General features: G+C 27.7%; 1 protein-coding gene across 1 annotated transcript in view; it reads left to right on the forward strand.

Annotated features, from left to right (window-relative positions):
- Positions 1-23289, forward strand: part of LOC113388417 — a 111348-nt gene that overhangs the window by 19383 nt on the left and 68676 nt on the right. Inside the window, exon 2 of the mRNA XM_026625795.1 lies at positions 4357-4651. Coding sequence (XP_026481580.1) covers positions 4357-4651 — 295 coding nt within the window. The remainder of the gene's footprint in view (positions 1-4356; positions 4652-23289) is intronic.

Consider the following 23289-nt stretch of genomic DNA (forward strand, 5'->3'; position numbering starts at 1 on the left):
TGTATTTTACTAGTTTAAATATTTAGTGTGAGTTTTCATATAAATATTGATTGAAAATCATACGTGGTGTTTGCATAAGCGTTCGTATATTTTTAATTAAAATATTTAATTAATTTTATGGAGCTTTTTTATTTTGCTCATTTCAAACAAAATGCAATTATTCTAGCAAAGAATAAAGAATGAATTCAGAATTAAAGGTATCGTCCTAGTTTGTAGAATTACATTATGATTGTCTGTAGTAAAGGAGTCGGTGGTAAAAAATATACATAAATATTGTTATAATATATAATAAGATTATAAATATAAAATATTTTTCTGTTACGTGAGAAAATAGTATTATAGCTAATATAAAGAAAAATGTTATACATTCGAATTTGAGAAAAAATATTGATTTATGTCTATGTCACGATGTATGTCCGCGATGTACTCCTAAACTACTGAACCGATTTTAATTTTTTTTTGCTCAGTTTGTGCATTTATAACAAACTTAGGTTATATGCTATATAATAAATCCAAGTTCATATTAGAAATATTACAATTTTAGAAATTTCAGTTAATTTTGACAGTATGAAAATACTTGTCAATGTTTCTGGAAACTGAGGAAAATCGATATATAATAATTTAGATGACAACAAGATGTTTGTCTCGAATGTACTTCTAAACTACTGAACCGATCTCTAATTTTTTTTGCTAATTATGTCCATTTATATTTAACTTAGGTTATAGGCTATATTAGAAACTTCAGTTTATATTACAAGTATTAAAATTTTTGAAATTTCTGTTGTTTTTGACAGTAGGTAAGCAGTTTCTGGAACATGTTTCTAGAAACTTGTGAGATAAATTGATTTATGATGATTTAGTCAAAGTTCCAAAGATATAAATCATAATTTATAATTAAAATATTACATTAGTCATAAATCAGAAAAAAGTTAGTAATTGTTTAAATAACAAATGTTTTTTTGCGATTTCAAAACTAAACAAATCTTGGAAAAATATTGTTTTATGTTTATGTCACGATGTATGTCCGCGATGTACTCCTAAACTAATGAACCGATTTTAATTTTTTTTTGCTCAGTTTGTGCATTTATATCCAACTTAGGTTATAGGCTATATTAGAAATTTCGGTTCATATTAGAAGTATTAAAATTTTAGGAAATTCAGTTAATTTGGACAGTAAGAAAACGTTTCTGGAAACTTTAGGACAATTGATTTATAATGATTTAGATAACAAATATATTATAAGCATAATTAACAGTCAAAATATATTAGTTATAAATTAAAAAAAAATATTGACAGTTAAAAAAAAAACATTTATGGCCAATTCAAAAATAAACAAATATATTCAAAAGCACAACGTTAATTCTTCAAAAAATTAAAATTTGAACACAGGGCAATAACATTTGGGATTTATATTTGAAATATAAAATTATTAAAAAAGCCAAATATTCAAGTGTGAAAAAAAATGTAGTAGAAACTGAATGGCAGCAAAAAAGAATTTTTTGTCAATTGCAATAATAATTAAAGTTAAAATAAAAATTTTGTTAACTTAATTAGCTCTTATTATGTTTGTTGGTAATGCATAATATATTTTTATTAAAGATTCTACAAAAAATGTCATAATTTTTTTTTATTATCAATTAAATATAAATGTAAATAAATTTCTGATTAATACTGATATATAATTGAGGCCCTTGTAAGAAATGAAGTTAAACAGAGAAAAAATAAATATTTTACATTTTCATTTACTTTTTCCACCAGCTCTACGTCTAATATCAATTTGCTACAAAGGCCGTTTGTGACAAAACTCTATCGAATTAATAGAGTCCTTGTTCGGCCTTGTTGAACATGAAAAGGATTTGATTGTCGATTTTAAAGCCGACAGAAACCACAAATTTATACTGACATTTTGTTAAAAAGCCATTAAATTAGTTATTGCAACATTGAAAATTGGGAAATTAATGAAAAATTATAATTTTAAGCAAAAATTGAATATGATATTTGGAAAATAATTTTATAATAGATATAAGAAGTATAAATAGATTGCAAGCACAGTGATTTTGTCATTACTTCAATTTTAATTGTTTGCGCTTTCCATAGATGGCGCTACTAATTGTAGCACGTAAATTTACCCTTCGGTAAAATTCTAGATATCTAGAATATAAATTATTTGTGTAAATGTATAATATATAAAAGATAAACGTGATTAATTTGAATAAATGAACTGAGAACAAAATGTGTGTGTATAAAATATTAGTTTTCACAAAAATAATGGATACAAAAATTAAACGTTTAAAGCGGGGCACAAAGTTCCCATTTGACTTTGAGCAATTATATTTCAAAAATCAAACCAGTTACATCATAACAAAGAACACATATCAAACAAACAACTATCTGACTATGTTCAGTAAAACCTCCAGCTAATTGATTATTGTAGAAATGTATTTTTTTATATAAATTGCAAATTGTATTGTATTGTATTGTATATTATATTGCAAAAACCAAACCAATTACATCATAACAAAGAACACATATCAAACAAACAACTATCTGACTATGTTCAGTAAAACTCCTAGCTAATTCATCATTGTAGAAATGTATGTTTTTCAAAAATTTGTCACATTATTCTTTTTACCACATAGGGAAATAGGTCCCATGTCTCATTTTTAATTTTTAAGGAATTTTACAAAATAATAGCTACATTATGCAACCAATGCAAAATATACATTTATGGGTACATTTTTAACAGAGATAACAAAGTGTAAATAACCTTGATCTGGTATTTCGTCAAAAATATTCATCAGCAGAGTTAAAACTAACTTTTGTAAAATTGCTTCTGTTGACTTAGTTTACTATTTTATTCACTATATCTTATTTTTTATACTTTTGCCATGGTAAATGTTGGGTTGGTTCTTTTTACCCCACTCAGGTGTAAGCTTTTATAAAGAGTTATATAAAAAAACTGTTGAATCTAACTTAAAATTAACAATACATCTTATAAAAAGTATAGTTAAAAATTATGTTAAGGTCTCGTAAACTAAACAACAGTGCAAAAAATAATTAGTAAACTATGTCAACCGAAGGAATTTTACAACAAATATAAATAAAATTAATTCCAACTCTGTTGATGAATATTTCTGACAAAATGCCAGATCAAGGTTATTTACACAGTGGTATATCTGAGAAAAATATACCCATGAAATTTATATTTTGCATTTATTGCAGAATGTAGCAATTATTTTGTAAAATACCTTTGAAATTAAAAAGACAATGAATCTGTTTGTATCTTTTTTATATCATATATTTATATAAATCTTAACTAGAAACTAGTGGGGTGTATGGCATCGTGCCTTAAGGCAAATTGCTGGAACTTTCCGTACCGTAACGAAATGATCGAGGAATATTAAATGTTTTAAAATAGAATATAAACTAAATTGGAAAGTTAAAATTATTTGTTTAAAGTATATTAGAACAGAATTAAAATAAAAATCTGAATCATTTTTTGAAAAATTTGAAGCAAATTTTTTTTGCCAAAATCAATTATTTTGTAAAAACAAGCAGAATGTTTTTGGAATCATTCAAATCGGACGCTTAGTTTTCTTAAAAACTGCCATTTGTTGCACATTTAGCTCTGTATCTCCGAAACCGCTAGACCTGCCTTTGCCAAAAACTAATCACCCCTTCTCCCCGTCATTACGAATTGAATGTTTTTGGGATCATTCAAATCGGATGCTCCGATTTCTCAAAAACTCGATTTGTATTTTCGGCACTCTTTGCTCCGTATCTCCGTAACAGCTGGACCTGCCTTTGCCAAAAACTAATCAGCACATCTCCCTATCAATAGAAATTGAATGTTTTTTGAACTATTCAAATCGGTTAATCCGTGCGCCCGAAAACGTGGACGAAAAATTGTATCCATACATGCACACACACACGCACATCCTTTGTTTCTGAGGTATGCCAAAATGTTCAGAAACCTTCAAAACGTCGAGAAATGTGAAAAATTTTCAATTTCGATTTACGGTCCATTACAATAACTTACCCTACGGGAAGTTAATAAAACCTGTCGGTAAATTTACGTGCTACAATTAGTAGCGCCGTCTATGGACAGCGCAAACAACAAGAATTACAGTATAATGATAAAATCGAAAAAAACTAAGACTAAAAGAAAATACTTTTGTTATGTCTTTCCGAATATTGCCGTTTATCTCCCGATAGCAACGTCGTAAGAATCTAAGTGATAGCTAGTTATACATCTTTTGCCCTCTACTTGCAAATATTGTTAACTTTACTTGTTTTTGAGATACCGGCATGGAATTTTTTTCCCCAATTGCTTATAATAATCTATTTTTTTTCCAGGTTTCCCAAAAGTAGTACCGCCTCCAGGAACCACCGTGACGGGTCTCGGCCGCCGAACCGCCTCCTGCGAAACAGCCTCCCAAGGTTCGCCTCTCCGATGCGGCGAACTCCACCAGCGCGGAGGCTCTTTCAGAAGGCCTCCTTCTGGAACTTCCCTGGGAGGCTCTCAGATGCAGAGCGGCCTCCAATCGGGACAGATGGGAGGCCAAAATTCAGCTTCACCTTCTTTGCCTCCATTGGCGTTTTGTAAACGGAGACTTTCTTGGCCTGAGGTTCAGCAACAGAGCACTTCGGGGTAAGTGAAAAAAATATTATTTTATTAGATATATATATATATATATATATATTATATATATGTATATATATATATACTAGCAAACCCGACGAACTCCGTTTCGCTACCAGATGGTTTCGTGAGAAAGATGAAGAAATTTTTGTTTATTTTATATTTGAAAAGGAAAAATTTGATTTTATTACACAACAGTAATGAATTTATTTCGATTACAAAAATGAAGTGTCTTTTAGTTGAACTTCTCTAAGTAAATGAAAGTGAATCCGCAAATTATCCGTTTCATTGAAGTGCTCTCTGGTAAACCACATTTTTTGTTTTTTGGTCTGACGTTAACACAAACAAAGCGGATGGTTTCCCAACTCCGAATAACCGTTTAGGAGAAGTATCGAATCATACACCCGTACAGAAATTTATATATATATATATATATATATATATATATATATACTAGTTGACCCGGTTATAATTCTGAATGTAGAAGTTGCAAGTGGCAGCTAATATAAATTATATAAATAGTTTACCCATTGCAACGCATGCTGCATATAAATGTTCCCGATAAATATTATTAGTCTTTGCAAGTGCCAGGCAAATCTAAAACGGATATTTTTTAAATTGATTTGGCATGATTTGAAATTCAAGATTTTGATATATTATTACTATGCTTTTTATTAATTTATTCATTTTTGAATCCAAATATTGATTTTTGAATTATGTTTTTGTCATGTTTAAAGAATCGAGTAAGATTTTAAAGATATTTGGAAGAATTTTCAGTGCCCCCTCAAAAATAGTTTTGTCTTCAGATTTTAATAAGAAGTTTCTACATTTTTTGCTAAAATTGCTACTTTTGTAAAATATTCAAAAACTTTGTGCTTAAAGAAATTTAACTTAACATAAAGAAATATTTGTACAAAGCAAGAGTCCTGAAAATCAGTGATTTGCAATAAGGATCCATCGATATTTTGGTGTATCTAGTTTTATCATTGGTAACCTTTCCGACGCTAATATTTAAAAATTATTTTGAAAATAGATACAAAATGGATAGTGCAGATTTATTCAAGCTTTTTTATGAACTCAAAGTAAATATTTAAATAATCAAACTAAATCGGGACTTTGTACAAAAATTTCATAGGTGAACTCAAAGTTAATTAGATAGAAAAATATGTTTAGCAAATTTTTACACTTTTAGCTCAGACCGTTAAAAAGTTGAGAAAACTTCATAAATATTGATCAAGACACATTTATTTTATTTTATAAACTTTTAAAAATAAATCGTAGACATTTGAATTGTATATTAATATTATATTTATAACTGGAGGTGGTTTAAATTGTAAAAATGTTAATATAAGTAAAATTTCACACTTTTGATTCAAACCGCTAAAAATCTATATAAGCTATAGAATGAAACATTATAAATTTTAATGAAATATTAGATCTTCTTGTTAAAGTTACAGTAATAATAAATTCATTCAAATCCAGATTGTAGTCTGGATATAATTAATAATTTATGACTTTTTCAAAATATTAAGAGTAGACGTCTAGATATAATTAAATTGACCTTTCTCAATAATTTATTATTATCACCGAATTTTTAAGAAATATTGCGAATGCGCTAATAAAATATTATAGATGTTATTTGTAAACATCGTTTTTTAATTTTTCTTCATTATATTTTTTGTTATAATAAAAGCTTGCAAATTAGTTTTAGCTGAAGCTTTGTTTTTAATTTATTTATTTGAAAATGTGTATAAGTTTTGTGTTTTTTTAAAATTCCTTAAAATTGAAAATATTTTTTTTATAGATTTTTACGTTTCAACAGTTTCTGAACATTTTGGCATATCTTAGAAAACTTGATGTATGTGTGTGTGTGAATTCTAGATGGTGCAGTTATCGTAAGATCCTTTCTTGCTTTGTTTATATAAAAAATGCGGTTGATAGCATATCAAATAGATAGACATTTCCACAGTTTTTACTACCAAGAAATAAGCGTAAGATAGGGTTGCCTTGGCAATCCTATGTTATGAGGATAAAACCCCATCAGTTAGATATTTTCTAGAAATTTATCGATAATTTCATGCATCTAGTTTTATCGGTTATAACCTTTCCGTCGCCAATATCTAATTTAATTAAGCTTTTTTATAAGATCCAAGTGAATATTTAAATATCGTAACTAGTTAATGAAACAGCAACAAGTCAAAATATAAAAAATCAACAAAAAATGAGACTTTACTTAGATGAAATATAATATTTTTTGGAACGAAAGCAGAAGTTGACATAATAGGTTTGATAAATTATTAACATAATCAAATCAAATATTAATTAAAATTGTGATCATCTTCTGGACTTAATTAATTTGACCTTTCCAATCCACTAATTATTAATGATTTTTTAGAAAGAATTATGAATGATTTTAATGCATTAATAACTTAATTATGATTTCGCTTGTAAACACCATTTAATAATTCCTTTTTCCATGCATTTTTTTTATGTTTTAATAAAAGCTGACGAAATAATTTTAGCTGAAGCTTTGTTTTCAATTTATTTATTTGAAAATGTCAACATATTATGTATGTATTTTTTTAACATCCCTTAGAGTAATCGCAAGAAATCAAAAATGGAATTTTTTATTGTAAAATTTTTTCTTGCTTGTTTATATGCAAAATACGCCTGATCGCACAGCAAATAGATAGATTTTGTTATCCAATTAGTGTAAAAACTCTCCTCTAACAGTTTTATTAACAGAAAACGAGCAGTCTAAAACTCTCTGAAAAAATTATAAATACAATTATTAAAATTCACTCAACTTCAACAAATCCATCTATCTAGTCTAGATAATAAAATATAATAATCAATTCCACTTTGCCCGTATCGTTAATATATTTCTAGAAATATTTTCTTGTATTTCTTTTTTCAAAATCTTTTTTGATAAGTGTATTTAAGGTCGAGTGTTGGGTTTTTCGATGTGTATTTACATTTACAGAATCGACATCATTCAAGTACCTATGTTGTATTTGAAAAGAAAACTTTTCTCAATACCTCACCTGGGACGATGCTCTGCTATTTACATAGACTCATTACGGCCGCAATATTCTGAATACTTTTGCAATTTGATGTAAGAGATACCGTAATGGGCCAGAGGTGGCCATGGTAAAGGACACATTTTTATATCAAATAAAAAACGAAGTTTTCTCATAAGAGTCATTGTAAAATTTATATTTTCACAATAATGCCTAGTATCAAAAATGTGAAAGTAACTAGTAGTGTATGGCATCGTGCCTTAAGGCAAATTGCTCGAACTTCCCGTACCGTAATGAAATATTCGAGAAATTTCAAACGTTTTCTAATATATTATTACAAATACTGTAACTTTCATTATTTTTGCATTATCTTGTTAAATCTGAACAAATCAAATGTAAATCATAAATCAATTTATCTCCATAACATTAACAATCGTCATTTCATTTTGAATTCAATTTCAAAAAAAAAAAATAGTTGCCTAATTTACACAAAATTGAAAAAGCGCTTCAGTATACTCACATTCTGAACGCACTTGCAAATAATTTTGTGCGACATTTTCACTTAGACTATGCTTTGCTGGGCGGCATTTTCACATTTTTCAATAGTTTTCACAAAATTGAAAAAGTGCTTCAAAACAGAAATAGTCTAAAGACATCTGCTAAAACATTTGTACCAGGTTGTCACTTAGACCGTGCTTAGTGTGGGTGATTTTTTAAATTTTCAACTAAAAATTACATTTCTATAAATTATGCATTAGAGTTAAAATTAATATGCAAATCATTTTCGAAATTAAAAAAAATATTTCCAGAAGTAAAATGTAAATTTTGAAATAAATGAAAAATGTCTTTCTCAAAAGTTTATAGTTTGCTTCTCATTGTCAACAAAACCAAAATGTTTTTGAATCATTCAAATCGGATGCTCCGTTTTCTTAAATACATAATTTCTATTTTTTGCACTCTTTGCTCCGTATCTCCAAAACGGCTGGACCTGTCATTGCCAAAAACTAATCAGCACAATCTACCTATACATCCATACATTCATTTTTTCTATGGTATGTCAAAATGTTCAGAAACCTTTGAAACCTAAGGATAAATAAGAAATTTAGTTTTGATTTTTTTAATTCAATAAATTACTTCTCAAAACAATTTCTTTGCAAAAACAAGAAATTTTATGTATGAAATCTGAAATGGATGAAATTGTTCAGATTGTACTTCAACATGTATCGGCAAATCTGCATAAATTTTAGATTAGGTTATTATATACTTTTAATATACATAAATATATTAGAATATATAAAATCCTTCTGTATGGATGTACGGTTTGATTCTTCTCCTAAACGGTTATTCGATTTTGATAAATATTTTTAGAGTTTGTCAAAGGAAATTTTTTAAGATTTAATAAACGATAAAACTATAGTAATATTGTAGAAATAAATGGCAAAAATTACAAAAAAAAACACTAATCATTGTTTGGAAAACATTTGAGCTGTCATCTGCTAGAAATGTCAATTAACTTGAAATTTGAATTTAGCTAAAATTGAAATATAATATACAAGAAAAATGTATTGCCTGAGATGTGCCAGAAATTAAAATAATATAAGATACAATTAACAGTGTATGTGTTTGGCAGATGAAAATATATAATTCAGTTTAATAAGTAACGCAGACGAGTCCAAAATTGCATATGCATTATTTTTTTTAACTTATGCATCTTGCATTTTGGTTTAGTTTACTAAATTATTTAACAATACAAAAAATATTTCTACTTATTATAAAAATGATTTAGAATTTTGTTTCATGTATCATCATTTGTTTGGCATTGGATATGGAATATTTAGCAAGTTGATCTTAGATTGAATAGTGCACAAATGAACTAGATCTTACAAATTAATTCATCTAAGATTTGAACATAAACAAACAATAATGTTTATTAAATTATCAGTAAAAAAAATTTACTCTAGAAATTATGATTGCCTAAAAAAGACTAATTCATCGTACGAGATTATGAAAATTATAGACTGAGTTATTGGAGCAATTATATTGCGTGGTAAAATCAAGTGTGATATTTTTCTTTTACCAAAGATACTTTTTTATTTTTTTCTGAATTTCTTATACTGCTTATGATACGACTATAAATTAACCACAAAGGCAGGACATCAAATAGGATATTAAAAAGTATAGGATAGGATAGTTAAAAAATTTGGAACTTTTGAATTGTAGACGTGGGTATAGGACATTGCCTGTCGGGCCATCTAGTATATATATATATATATATATCATCATATATATATATATATATATATATATATATCATTTACTGTGAATCATTTTTCTCCAATGATTGAAGTTTCCTCACGTTTAGGGCATAAAGTTGTTTTCATGGATGTGAGAAAGATATTACCCTGACGAATTTGTTGAGGGATTCAAAAGTAATTTCGGCTAATATTTCAGACATCATATTTTGTCTTTGTCATTACCCAAGGGTTGGCTGTGGGTAGCGGGTAAACCAGGCGCAATTCTTTGACGAACCGAGAAGTTTAAATTGCAATAACTTTAGAGGGCAGATCGTATTTATATTAATGTACTTTAGAGGAAGATGTAATAAATTATATATACATATATATATAATAATTTTATATATATATATATATATATATATATATATATTAGGGTGGTCCCTAATATGGACATTTTCGTATTTTTTTGCACCCAAGGGCTCAAATGCTTCCAAATTAATAAAAATAAATTCTCTAAAAGTATTAGCTCTTAATATTAACATTTATATAGTCTGCAATTCAATTAAAAGTTTCGTATATTTATTATTAAGTAAATTCTTGCGCCATCTGTGATAGCATTTGCAAACTCAAATATTATGACACTTAACTATAATTATAAATCACTTAACCTCTAATTAAATCCGTGTGGACTGTTTAACGAAATATTTACACATCATGGCATCAAAATTAATTTTGCAGCAAAATATTTATTTAATTGGTGGATTTGACACTCAAATTATCAGTAATGAATTGCCATCAAATTTACAAAGATGGCGCAAGAACTTACTTAATGACATATGTTAATAACGAATATACGAAACTTTTAAATGAATTGCGGACTGTTTAAATGTTAATATTGAGAGCTAAAATTTATAGTGATTTTGTTTTTATTAATTTGGAAGCATTTGAGGCTTTGGGAACAAAAAAATTCGAAAATTTCCATATCAAGAACTTATATATAAAAATGGAGCTCGAGATCATGTTAGGTACTCTAGAACTCGATAACGGCTGAACCGATTTGGCCACTTTGAGTCTTGAATTATTTGTGCTAACCCAGAGATTGTTGAAAAGGTGAGAATTTATTCCAAAGTCGCGTAGAATCTTCACAGTTTTAATTTAAATATTTTTTATACGGCTCATACGTCAAATGTCAAATGTTGAATTAAATTTAATAGTATATGTTAGGTAAAAATTAAAAGAATTAGAATTTTAGGCAATTGTTATTAGAAACTCAGGATATCAACTTTTTTTGAAATGGTAATATAAAAATTAAATATTTTGCATACGGCTCATACGAGAAATGTCAAATGGTTTTGACAGACTATGTTGAATTAAATTTATTAGTATATTTTAGATAAAAATTAGAAAAATTGGAATTTTATGCAAGTGTTATTAGAAACTCAGGATTCAACATTTTAGAAAAGGTAATATCAAAATACACTCTTTGGCTTTATGGCACTCTCTTTGTGCAAATCATATTAGTTTTAAGCTTCATGTTTTAAAAGAACTTATTTGTATAATTTTATACTTATGTGTATTTATAGAACATTTTTGGATTATATTATTATATTTAGTTTTATAATAAAAATTCTAAATTTGGAGGACATTTTGTCGATTAACTTGTGTCGAAATTTTCAGTTATAAACTGTTAACAATTTAAATAAGATTATTCGGCTGATAACACAAACAATAACTTTGAAACAAACACCTGTTAAAATGTCAATAATGTCTATACATAAGATTTTTGTTAAATACTTATAATAAGTTAGTAATTTTTTAAATTCTGGAGAAATTGTTCACAAATACCTTATATGGTAACACAACGTATACATAACACACAATATATATATATATATATATATATATATATATATATATATATAATATAAAATAAACTCTGTTTCTAGTATTCAAAAAAACGTATAAGCTATTGTATTCTTATTAACTTCCCGAAGGAGAAGTTTATGTTTTCATCAAAAAATCCGATTTGCTAATTTTATGTTTTCTCGACGTTTCGAGCCATTCTGAATCGAATGAGACCAAATTTGGAAAAAGTATGTGTGTGTGTGTGTGTGTGTGTGTGTGTGAACAGATTTTTTGCCGTAAATCGACGTTTTCTCCAAAACGGCTGGACCGATTTCAAAAATTTAAAAGCCATTTGATGTATCTCGATGAGGACTATCGTCTTTGAGTTTTGTGCGGCGATCGGCCGGGCCGTTTCTTTGTAAATTGTAGAAAAGTGAAAAATTTTTTACCCACGTTTTAGCCCGCAATTCTGAATCGATTCTGAAAATTCAAAAACCATTCGATAGATATTGGTTGGGAATCGTGCTGATTAGTTTTTGGTAAAGATCGGCCGCGCCGTTTTCTTGCAATAACGTTTTAAAAAAAAAAAATTTCGACGATTTTTATGATTTTTTTTTTGACGGTAGATACCATAGTTTTCTAGGTCCTACTAAAATATTACGGCCCTACGACAACTCGTTTAGCTTCAAAAATTCGTCAAAGTTTGCAAAAATTAGTATCGTTTTTTTGACATTTGTCAAAATTAGACTTTTGATCGACGTTTTCTCAAAAGCGCCTGAACCGATTTTAGAAATTTAAAAGCCATTTGATGTATTTCGGTGAGGACTATCGTTTGTCAGTTTTGTGCGACGATCTGCCAAGCCGTTTCTTTGCAATTTGAAAAAAAAAGTGTTAAACTTTTCGTCCATATTTAAGCTCATCCTACCGAACCGATTTAAAAAAATCAAAAACTTTTCGAAAGTTATTAGTTGGGAATCGTACTGATTAATTTTAGGTGAAAATCTACCGAGCCGTTTTCTTGTAATGAACTGTTGAAAAAAAAATTTAAGCCGATTTTCATGGAACTTTTTTTGGCGATATACATCATGGTCTTATAGAACTTACTGTAATATTACGGCATTACGACAAGAAGTTTAATTTTAAAAATTTGTCAAACTTTACTAAAATTATTATCATTTTTTTTTAAGTAGGATTGATGAAGTATATTATCTACACATTTTTTTTTTATTAAGTCGATTATTTACACATATCGGGAAGGGTCATGTAACTTGCCTCAAGGCTAAATACCAAACCAACTAGTTATTATTATTACTACGAGTGTTTCATAACACAAAATATTCTTCTTATATTTCTCATATCTCATCATTTTGCTTCTACTTTGAATTCTTTGTAAATATATATTTTCTTTCAAAGTAGATAAATTTCATTTCTTCTCAGAAACTTTCTTTGTGCAAATAATGGAAAAGTGTGTAATAATCCAAGAAAATCCTATGTATGGGTGTATGGCATCGTGCCTTAAGGCAAATTGCTGGAACTTCCCGTACCGTAACGAAATGTTCGTGGAATACTGAATGTTTTCAAATAGATTATTATAAATATTGTAACATTGTCTAATATTTATAAATATTATATAAACTGAATTGCGAAGTTTAAATTATTTGTTTGAAGTATATTAGAACTTTAGTCAGAATTAAAAATAAAATCGAAATTATTTTCGATATAAAAAAAATCGAAAAAAAACTTAGAAAAAAATATTTTTGAATCATCTTTTTTTTCTAAAACCAATTATTTTGTTAAAACAAGCAAAAAGTTCTTTGAATGATTCAAATCTCTGACGTTTAGTTCTTTCAAAAACTACCATTTTTTGCACATTTAGCTCGGTATCTCCAAAACGTTTGGACCTGCCTTTGCTAAAATCTAATCAGCACTTCTCTTTGTCATTATGAATTGAATATTTTTTGGATCATTCAAATCGCACACTCCGTTCTCTCATAAACTCGATTTCTATTTTTTGCACTCTTTGCTCCGTATCTCCGTAACGGCGGGACCTGCCTTCGCCAAAAACTAATCAGCACGTCTCCTTATCAATACGAATCGAATGAATTTTTGAATTATTCAAATCGCTTCATTCGTGTTCCCGAAATCGTCGACGAAAATTTGTATCCGCCCACACATACACATACGCACACACACACATACATTCATTTTTTCTAAGGTATGCCAAAATATTAGGTTGTCAAATATCTCCCTTCCGCCTTTTTGTATTATAAATCAAGAGCAAAAAAGCGGAAGGGAGATATTTGACAACCTAATATTCAGAAACCTCTGGAACGTAAAGATATATAAAAAAAATTATTTTTTATTTTTTTGCGATTACTATAACTTGCCCTACGGGAAGTTAATTAACATTAATATACTTCTCTTTTAAATATTGAAATTTCATTTTTCAAAAATTTTAAAATTCACAGAAATATAATTTTTCGAAGTTTTCAAAAAAAATTTGAAGGTTTCATTAAAAATTTTAGTTTTTGGTATGGAAAGTTCTAGCAATTTGGCCGTGCACCACTAGTAAGTGTATATGTTTTATGTATAGCGGTGCCAAAATATTCAGAATGACGTGAAACGTCGAAATAACATTCGCATAGAAACGTATATTCCGGTGTAAACATTAGAGAATGCAATACCGATGAAAAATTTCAATACCGGTATTTCGGTAATTTTTCATTTTAAAACCGGAATACCGGTAAATTACCGGTATTTTTATTATCTTAAACAAACGTAAACAAAATTGAAAGTCACTAGTGCAAATATAAAAAAAATGTATATACAACTGCAACTATATTCAACTAAACAATAAAATAAAACAATAAGTTTATTTTTTTAAATTAATTCATTATCACTATCGAGTACATTGAATACTTTTCACCAAAAACAAACTCATGAGTAAGAAAGACCAAAAACTCATAAAAGTTCATATTACATTATTATAATAAACTGTATTGTCTGTATCCGATGTGTTAAATTAGCATAATCTCTAATATTTAAAAATAATAATTTTTCTACAATAATTTAAGATCGAATTCTTTGTCGAGATAAATAATAAGTAACTATAATTGTTAAGTATTGTTATTTAAAACAATGTGATGCTTTTATAGTATTTTCAAACTTCGAAACGTTTACGAAAAATAATATTTTATAATTATAATAAGAAGCAAAAATATTTAATAATTATCATAATTATTGTGTAGTTGAACAAAAATAAAGATTACGCAGGGGTAATCTGTATGATATAAATTATTTTGGCGCAAATAACACTTAAAAAACCGTTACATTTTAACATAATATGAAACAAACACCATTATCTATCAGTCCAATTCTATTTATTGTAACACGATATGTAGCCCTTAGTAAAGCAATAAAAATTCAGTTTAATTTGTTTATCCTATAGAATCACTTGAAGATATAGCTGTTTATGCGATTGTGGAATTTAAAGATAAACTTGTTCCAAGAAATTTAAACTTTAAACGCTTATGTAAAAATACCGAAAATACCGGTATTTTTAGGGTAAATACCAGTAAAAATACCGCCGAAATATCGGGCGGTTTACCGGTAATTCGGTATACCGGTATACCGGTATTGCATTCCCTAGTAAACATAAACTATTTTCTCATTAACTTTGTAAAATAAAAAGTTTTCTATCTATGTGACGACCTATTGTCCCAGCTTCATATCTATGCATTTCCATGGAAATTATTAGTGCATGTATGCAACATGTGTAAAGTTCACTTCATAACGAGGTCAGGGTCTTTTATACATTTTACCCTTATTGTGCGAACGCTAGTGCGACTCATACGTATTTCATTCGATTCGATTCGACTTGAATCGGCTCGGTTCGAGTCGCATTGTGTAGATGTCGCATCGCGTCGAGTCGATGGCGATGCGACTTGCACTATCTAGATTACTATCAGATTTATCGCGTATCGTACAACGAGAAATATAATGTCAAAGGTACCCACGTTATAGGGGAAAACCGGGTAAAAGTTATAAATGCAACTCGTTAATTATGGTCGGCGTCAGAATTGAGATGTGATCAATATATTCGTCAATCGTACAATTTTTTAACTTCCCGTAGGGTAAGTTATAGTAATCGCAAAAAAATCGAAAACGAACATTTTTATATATCTTTACGTTTCAAAGGTTTCTGAACATTTTGGCATACCTCAGAAAAATTGGATGTGTGAGTGTGTGTGTGTGAGAGAGAGAGAGTGTGTATGTATGTAATTGTGTGTGTGCTTGAGTGTGTGTGTGCGGATACAAATTTTCGTCGACGAATCGGGAACACCGATCAACCGATTTGAATAATTCAAAAAACATTCGATTCGTATTGATAAGGAGACGTGCTGATTAGTTTTCGGCGAAGGCAGGTCTAGCCGTTCCGAAGATACGGGGCAAAAAGTTCCGAAAACGGTAACTCAGTTTTTTATAGAACGAAGCGTCCGATTTGAATGATCTAAAAAACATTCAATTTGTAATTATTGGGAGAAGAGGTGATTAATTTTTGGCAAAGGCAGGTTCAGCGGTTTCGGAGATACAGAGCGAGTTGTGCAAAAAATGACAGTTTTTGAGTGAACTAAGCGTCCGATTTGAATGTTTCAAAAGCTTAGTTTTTGGAAGAAACATTTTTTATATCAATATTTCATTTTTTTTATTAATTTCCAAAAAAATATTTTTTTTAATATTTAAGAAGAGAAGTATATGAACTTTAATTCTAAATAAATAAATTATAGAAATGTAATTTTGGGGTAAAAATTTAAAAAAATTACCGAGTCTAGGCACAGTCTAAGTGACAACCTGGTGCAAATGTTTTGGCAACTGCGTCTAGATTGTGACTATTCAGGAGCACTTTTCCGATTTTGTGAAAACTATCGAAAAATGTAAAAATGCCGCCAACAAAGCACAGTCTAAGTGAAAAACTTGCCTAAATTCATTAGCAAATGCGTTTAGACTGTTACTGTACGGGAGCATTTTTTCAATTTTGTGCAATTAGGCAAATATTTTTTTGAAATTGAATTCGAAATGAAATGACGATTGTTAATGCTGTGAAGATAAATTGATTTATGATTTATATTTTATTTGCTCAGATATAACAATAAGATAGCAGAAATAATGAAAGTTACAATATTTGTAATAATATATTTGAAAACGTTTAAAATTTCTCGAATATTTTATTACGATACGGAAAGTTTCAGCAATTTATCTCAAGGCACGATCCCATACACCACTAGTTCCGAAATAGACATAATACGAAATGAAAGAAAGAAAATTATTTTTATTATGAATAGTAAAAATTTAAATTTATTATATGTTATTATAATAAATTTAAATTTTAAATTAAAGAAATCTTCGTTTTTTTAACCGTTGCATTTATTACTGTCTTTTACTTCATTTGGTTAAAATTTATAATATTGCAAATGTATAATAATTTTCTCGTGTAAAATTTAATAGTGTTGTTTGAACACATAGTACATATATTTGTAGAACGAGTTACATGTCACGTCATATATTCGAGGTAAAATACATATCGTGACTTACCTGAGCAAGTCAATTAATTTAATTAATGAAACATATCTCGTATATGACACGACAGATGTTTATTCTAACTATTATATATACTGTAACGTATATATTTATATTTACATTTACATTTGCGTTTACGATTGCACTTGCTATATATTTATATTAATTATCATATTTATATAATACTATTTGAGAAAAAAACTAAATATATAAATGGATGTATGTCTGTGTAACTTATAGGCTTATATTATATGTTAGGATGCTGAACGGAATGTTTCACTCGTTGATGAATCTAATACAACTTGTCAATCAACCACTATAGATACGTGCGCTGTTTTCAATATACTTATATATATAGTTATAATAATAACTAGATATAACAGAACTGCATTTTTGGTTAATTTTTTTTTTAATTATAAATATCACTTTAATAATAAAATAAATATTATAACCCAATTTACAAGCCTAATTATCCCTGTAGATATTTGATTTCAATTTATCCTCCCATAATCTTTTCACCAGGTGTTTCCTTTTCCAAACAATATTTTTATACAAAATATTCCAGTTTCCCAAAACTTTACTATAGTGGGTTGAGATAGATTTTATATAATCTTTTTACGTTCTTTCCACATAATATGTTTTTAAAAAAGAACTTCATGAACTTTGCCGGCACTTTGTGAAAAGTTTTCATATGAGATGAATAAAGGAGGAACATCTCGTACAAACTTTTCGGTAGATGAATATTAGAAATATTTTTCTTCTGAGGAAATATTTGTTTGAGAGAATGTAATTAAAATATCGTTATGTATATATATATATATATATATATATATATATATGTATGTATGTATATATATACCTAATAATTTAATTTCTAAATCCAACTCAGTATAAAAAATCGATTGTAAAGATTGCGATGCAGTTGATGTGGGTGAAACAGGACAGCATTTGAAAAAAACGCCTTAAAACAGAATTACAAAAATTCCAAAAATTAAATTTAGGAACAAACTACTTTCACTGATTATATAAAAAAATTAGCTTCAATTTAGACGTTGCTACATGCTACATAAGTTTCAGAGACGTTTTGCAGAATCGTGCTTTATTCAAATGAACAAAAACAGTACGAACAAAAGAAATGATACTTGTTTAAAAATGTGTATTAGAATTTATTATTATTATAATAGCTTCGATTTAGACGCAATTTTAGTATGTTATTGCTTAATGTATATACTATAAATGTACATTTATAAAATTTTATGTTCACGGACAAATTATTAGAGTTTTTAATATTTTTGTAAAATTTTATACGCTTGTGAAATTACATAGGAATTATTCTTGATGAAAAAATATTCTTGTTTTGAAATTTTATACCGAATGTACTATACATAGTTAAGAGCTGTAATTTTAGTATAATACTTCTTAAAGTATATACTATAAGCGTACATATTTAGAATTTTGTGCTTTTAAACAAATTGTTGATAATTTTAAACAATTTATAAAATTTTGTCTTTCACTAATTTGTCTGAACATTACTTACTCAAAATATGGTCAAGCCGATTTCAAAAAATTATTCCAGCGTTACTATATGTAGTTAAGGGCTGTATTTTTAGTAAGTTATTGCCTAATGTATATACTATAAACATCCATTTATAAAATTTATGTTTTCGAACAAATTATTAAAGTTTTTAAAATATTTGTAAAATTTTATACGCCTGTGAAATCACCTAAAAATTATTCTTGTTGAAAAAATATTCTTGTTTTGAAATTTTATACCGGATGTACTATACATAGTAAAGAGCTGCAATTTTAGTATAGCATTCCTAAAAGTATATATTATAAGTGTACGTATTCAGCATTTTATGTTTTCAAACAAATTATTGATATTTTTGAACAATTTATAAAATCACAAATTTGTCTAAACGTGTTCACTCAAAATATGGTCAAGCTAATTTCAAAAAATTGTGCCAGCTTTACTATATATAGTTAAGGGCTGTAATTTTAGTATGATATTGTCTAATGTATATACTATAAATGTACATTTATAAAATGTTATGTTTTCGAACAAATGATTAAAGTTTTTAATATTTTTGTATAATTTTATACACGCCTGTGAAATCACATGAAAATTATTCTTGATGAAAAAATATTCTTGTTTTGAAATTTTATACCGGATGTACTATACATAGTTAAGAGCTGTAATTTTAGTATAGTATTTCTAAAAATATTTACTATAAGTGTGCTTATTTATAATTTTGTGTTTTTAAACAAAGTATTGATATTTTTGAACAATTTATAAAATATTGTCTTTCACAAATTTGTCCAAAACGTGTTAAAGCATAATTTCAAAAAATTATGCCAGCTTTACTATATATAGTTAAGGGCTGCAATTTTAGTATGTTATTGCCTAATGTATATACTATAAATGTACATTTATAAAATTTCAAAAAAAATATTACCTCTTATTAATTAGTTTGGAATACTTTTAGGTAAGTTGCAGATATAGAAACCAAAATGCATACACAGTTAAGGGTATTACAAAGTTTACAAAATTCTTATTTCTACTGCCCTCGCAAATTTTATAAAATTTTTGCCTTTTTTACATTTACACCCGGTTTCCCCTAAACAAGTTTCCAATGTCGGACTTATGTCGTGAGCTTATTTGTTGTAGAGACAAACTTTAAAATGCAATTCTACATATATTCTACATTACATACGATGCAAATGTAATCCGAATGCGAAATCCATTTCAATTTTGCAAAATATGCATATACGTATTTCCTTCTGAGGAAAAGTTTAAAGGGAAATATATTAAATTTTTAAATAATATCGAAGAGGTAAATTGAACTTTATTTTTACTGGAGGAATACAGTTTCTTGAAACTAAATGATTTGAAACAAAATTAGAAAGAAACTTTTTATTAAGATGATTTATACTTAAAGTGTTTCGTTTATTTGTATAATTTTTAATGATAATAACTTCTAAATTTATTATTTCTACCTACCAAAAAATTGAAACAAACCCAGAACTTCAACAAAAACTCACTTTATCCTATAATATATTTTATTTATAATTAGGTTTGTTCTACTAAATAACACTTATATTTCTTTCTTCACCTGTAATTTATTTTCGGCTTTTTTCTTTTTGTGGAGTTTAGTAATTTAACACGAAATAAAACTTACTAAAAATTCATCATCGCAGATTCTGTTATCGAACATTCCCCCTACCTTGTTTTTTTTTAAAAATACGCCTGGTCGCATAGCAAATAGATAATCATTTTCACAATTGTCACTATTAATAATAAACAAGCATGAGAGTTACTTCATTATTTCTTTATCTGTAATTTATTTTCAGCTAAAAACTTTTTTTTGTGGAGTTTAATAATTTAACACGAGATAAAACTTACTAAAAACTCATCATCGCAGATTATGTTATCGAACATGCCCCCTTCCTTGTTTTTATGCAAAATGCGCCTGATCGCATAGCAAATAGATAAACATTTTCACAATTGTCACTATTAATAACAAACAAGCATAAGTTAGCCGATTTTGATATATATATTTCAAAAATTTTGAAAATATCAAGAAAAAATCATTTTGATATATATCAGTATTTTCAAAAAACGCATTTTTTCCAATGTAACTTGATTTTTATTTTAATATGGCATCGTGCCTTAAGGCAAATTGCTGGAACTTTCTGCACCGTATACTATAATTGCTAAACGCTTAGAAAGAAAAAATACAAGGTTTTTTCGGTAATTTGGAATTATTTTAAACATATTGAAAACATTTGATTGAAATGACTATTTTTCAAAAAATTGGAAGAAATGCATTTTCTGATAATTGTGAAATTCTTTGAATAATTAAAAAAATTGATTGATTTGATTTTTCCTGTTGATTTTTTTTTATTCTCAAAATTTTAAATTTTCTGAGTAATTGATACACATCCATATCAGTTAAGTAATTTAACACGAGATTACTAGAAATTCATCATTGCAGATTCTGTTATCGAACATGCCCCCGTACTTGTTTTTTTGTAAATGCGCCTGATCGCACGGCAAACAAAAAGACACTTTACAATTTTCACTATTAATAATAAACAAGCATAATTGCAGTTAGTTATTTTACTTCATAAATTTTTGTAAATGAAATGGTTGAAGTATCAATTTTTTATCTAAAAGTCTACAATGCCATTCCCAAAAACGTTCTTTTGAAGTTTCCCAATTAACCGAACCTCATTAATTTTGTAATTAGTCGAATGGAATCGAATTTCTCAGTTTTGTTTTTATTTCATTAAAGGTTTTCGGGAAAACGTTTGTCTAAAGTTTAAATTGAAATAAAATAAACGAGATATTTTAGGATGATTGATCTTTAATTAGACGAGATACTCAAATCCTAAATAATTAATTAAAAATAAAACTAGAACCGCACACAAACACCTATGAAATATTCTATTCCTATTTTTAATAATTTCTAAAAGCTCTCATAAAATATTTAAACAGCAAACGATTCGTTTTAATAATAAATAAATATTTCTTTTGCCATAAAAGCTTCGGCTCGAGGGAAATATCGTTCCAGTCTGTCAATCATATGTCTGATTTTGCGATTACCATCGTACGAGCTTTTATTCGAGCTTTAGAGAGAGCTTTTTAAAATGAGCTTTCCATATTTATTCACAAGGTTGAAAATTATAGAAATTATTTTTATTGATCTTTTATTGGAACGGGAAAATATTTATTGACATTCGTCATTGCAATGCTATCTTATGATAGTAAAAATTGTGAAAATGTCTATCTGTTTGCTGTGCCATCAGGCGTATTTTATATATAAACAAGCAAGGAAGAATGTTACGATGATGATACATTTTTACAATTTTCACTATTAATTCCATGTTAATAATATGACTGGGAATATTTTGAGGGCTTTTTTAAATAATATTTATTAACCATTATTTTTGCCAAAAAAAAGCCTTAAATAAAAATTATCATAATGAATCCATCGACTGACTGTAGTTCTAGGTAATTCTAGTAGGCCATAAATAAAAACAATAAACCCAAATATACTTACCTTTATTTCCAATCAATCTATTTTCTTTCCCTTATTTCGTGGCGCTATCTATATGTAGGCAGACGCATTAGCTGATTGGCTTAACAGAGGTGATAAGAGATAAGAGATAAAAGGGCTTATCAAAATGCGCATACGTTAACCCTGGGGTTGGTTTGAATTAACTTTTTTCCTTAGGAATAATTGTTGTGGTAAAAGATAGACAACCACAAGCTTCTAGAAACATGTACGTCTTGGACAACTTGATATCAAGCAGTAGTAAATACAATTTTTTTTGAAAAAAAAAGCAATCTTTGTTGTTGAAATTTTTGTTTGTCACTATAATTTTTTGACTGAAAATTGAAATAATTTAGTATTTCTACTATAATATAAGATTTTTAATACTGTCTATGACCTAAGTTAGACTTTTAAGCATAAAGGGAACAAATAAAATTTAAAATCGGTTTAGTAGTTTAGGAGTTTATCGCGGTCGAACATACATATGTACTTCACATACATAAAATATGTATTGAATGTTAACGTTTTCAGCCAATCGTCGAATAAACACACAATAAATAATGAACCTTTTATTCATACGTTTTGACACGGTTTATGTGTCATCATTTAAAAAATAAAAAATAAATTTATAAGGTATCTAAAAGGATATTTACAAAGTTTAAAAAGATAATTAAACAAGTTAATAATTTAAAGTTTGCAATATCAAGTTGTAATGTAATCAAGTTGGCAGATATACAAGTAGACGCGTTGTCAGGTGAACAGTTGAAATTTCAAGTCAATTGACTTTTATAGCACATGACAGTTTTCATGTGCCAAAATGTTTCTAAAGTCTAACAATAATACGTGTTTTTTGCATTTTTTCCATTTATTTATGCAATATTACTATAGTTTTATAGTTTATTACATCTCAA

Source organism: Ctenocephalides felis, unplaced genomic scaffold (genome assembly GCF_003426905.1).
Source record: "Ctenocephalides felis isolate EL2017-DRISC unplaced genomic scaffold, ASM342690v1 CF-g0.4_SCAFFOLD_03572, whole genome shotgun sequence".
NCBI lineage: Eukaryota > Metazoa > Arthropoda > Insecta > Siphonaptera > Pulicidae > Ctenocephalides > Ctenocephalides felis.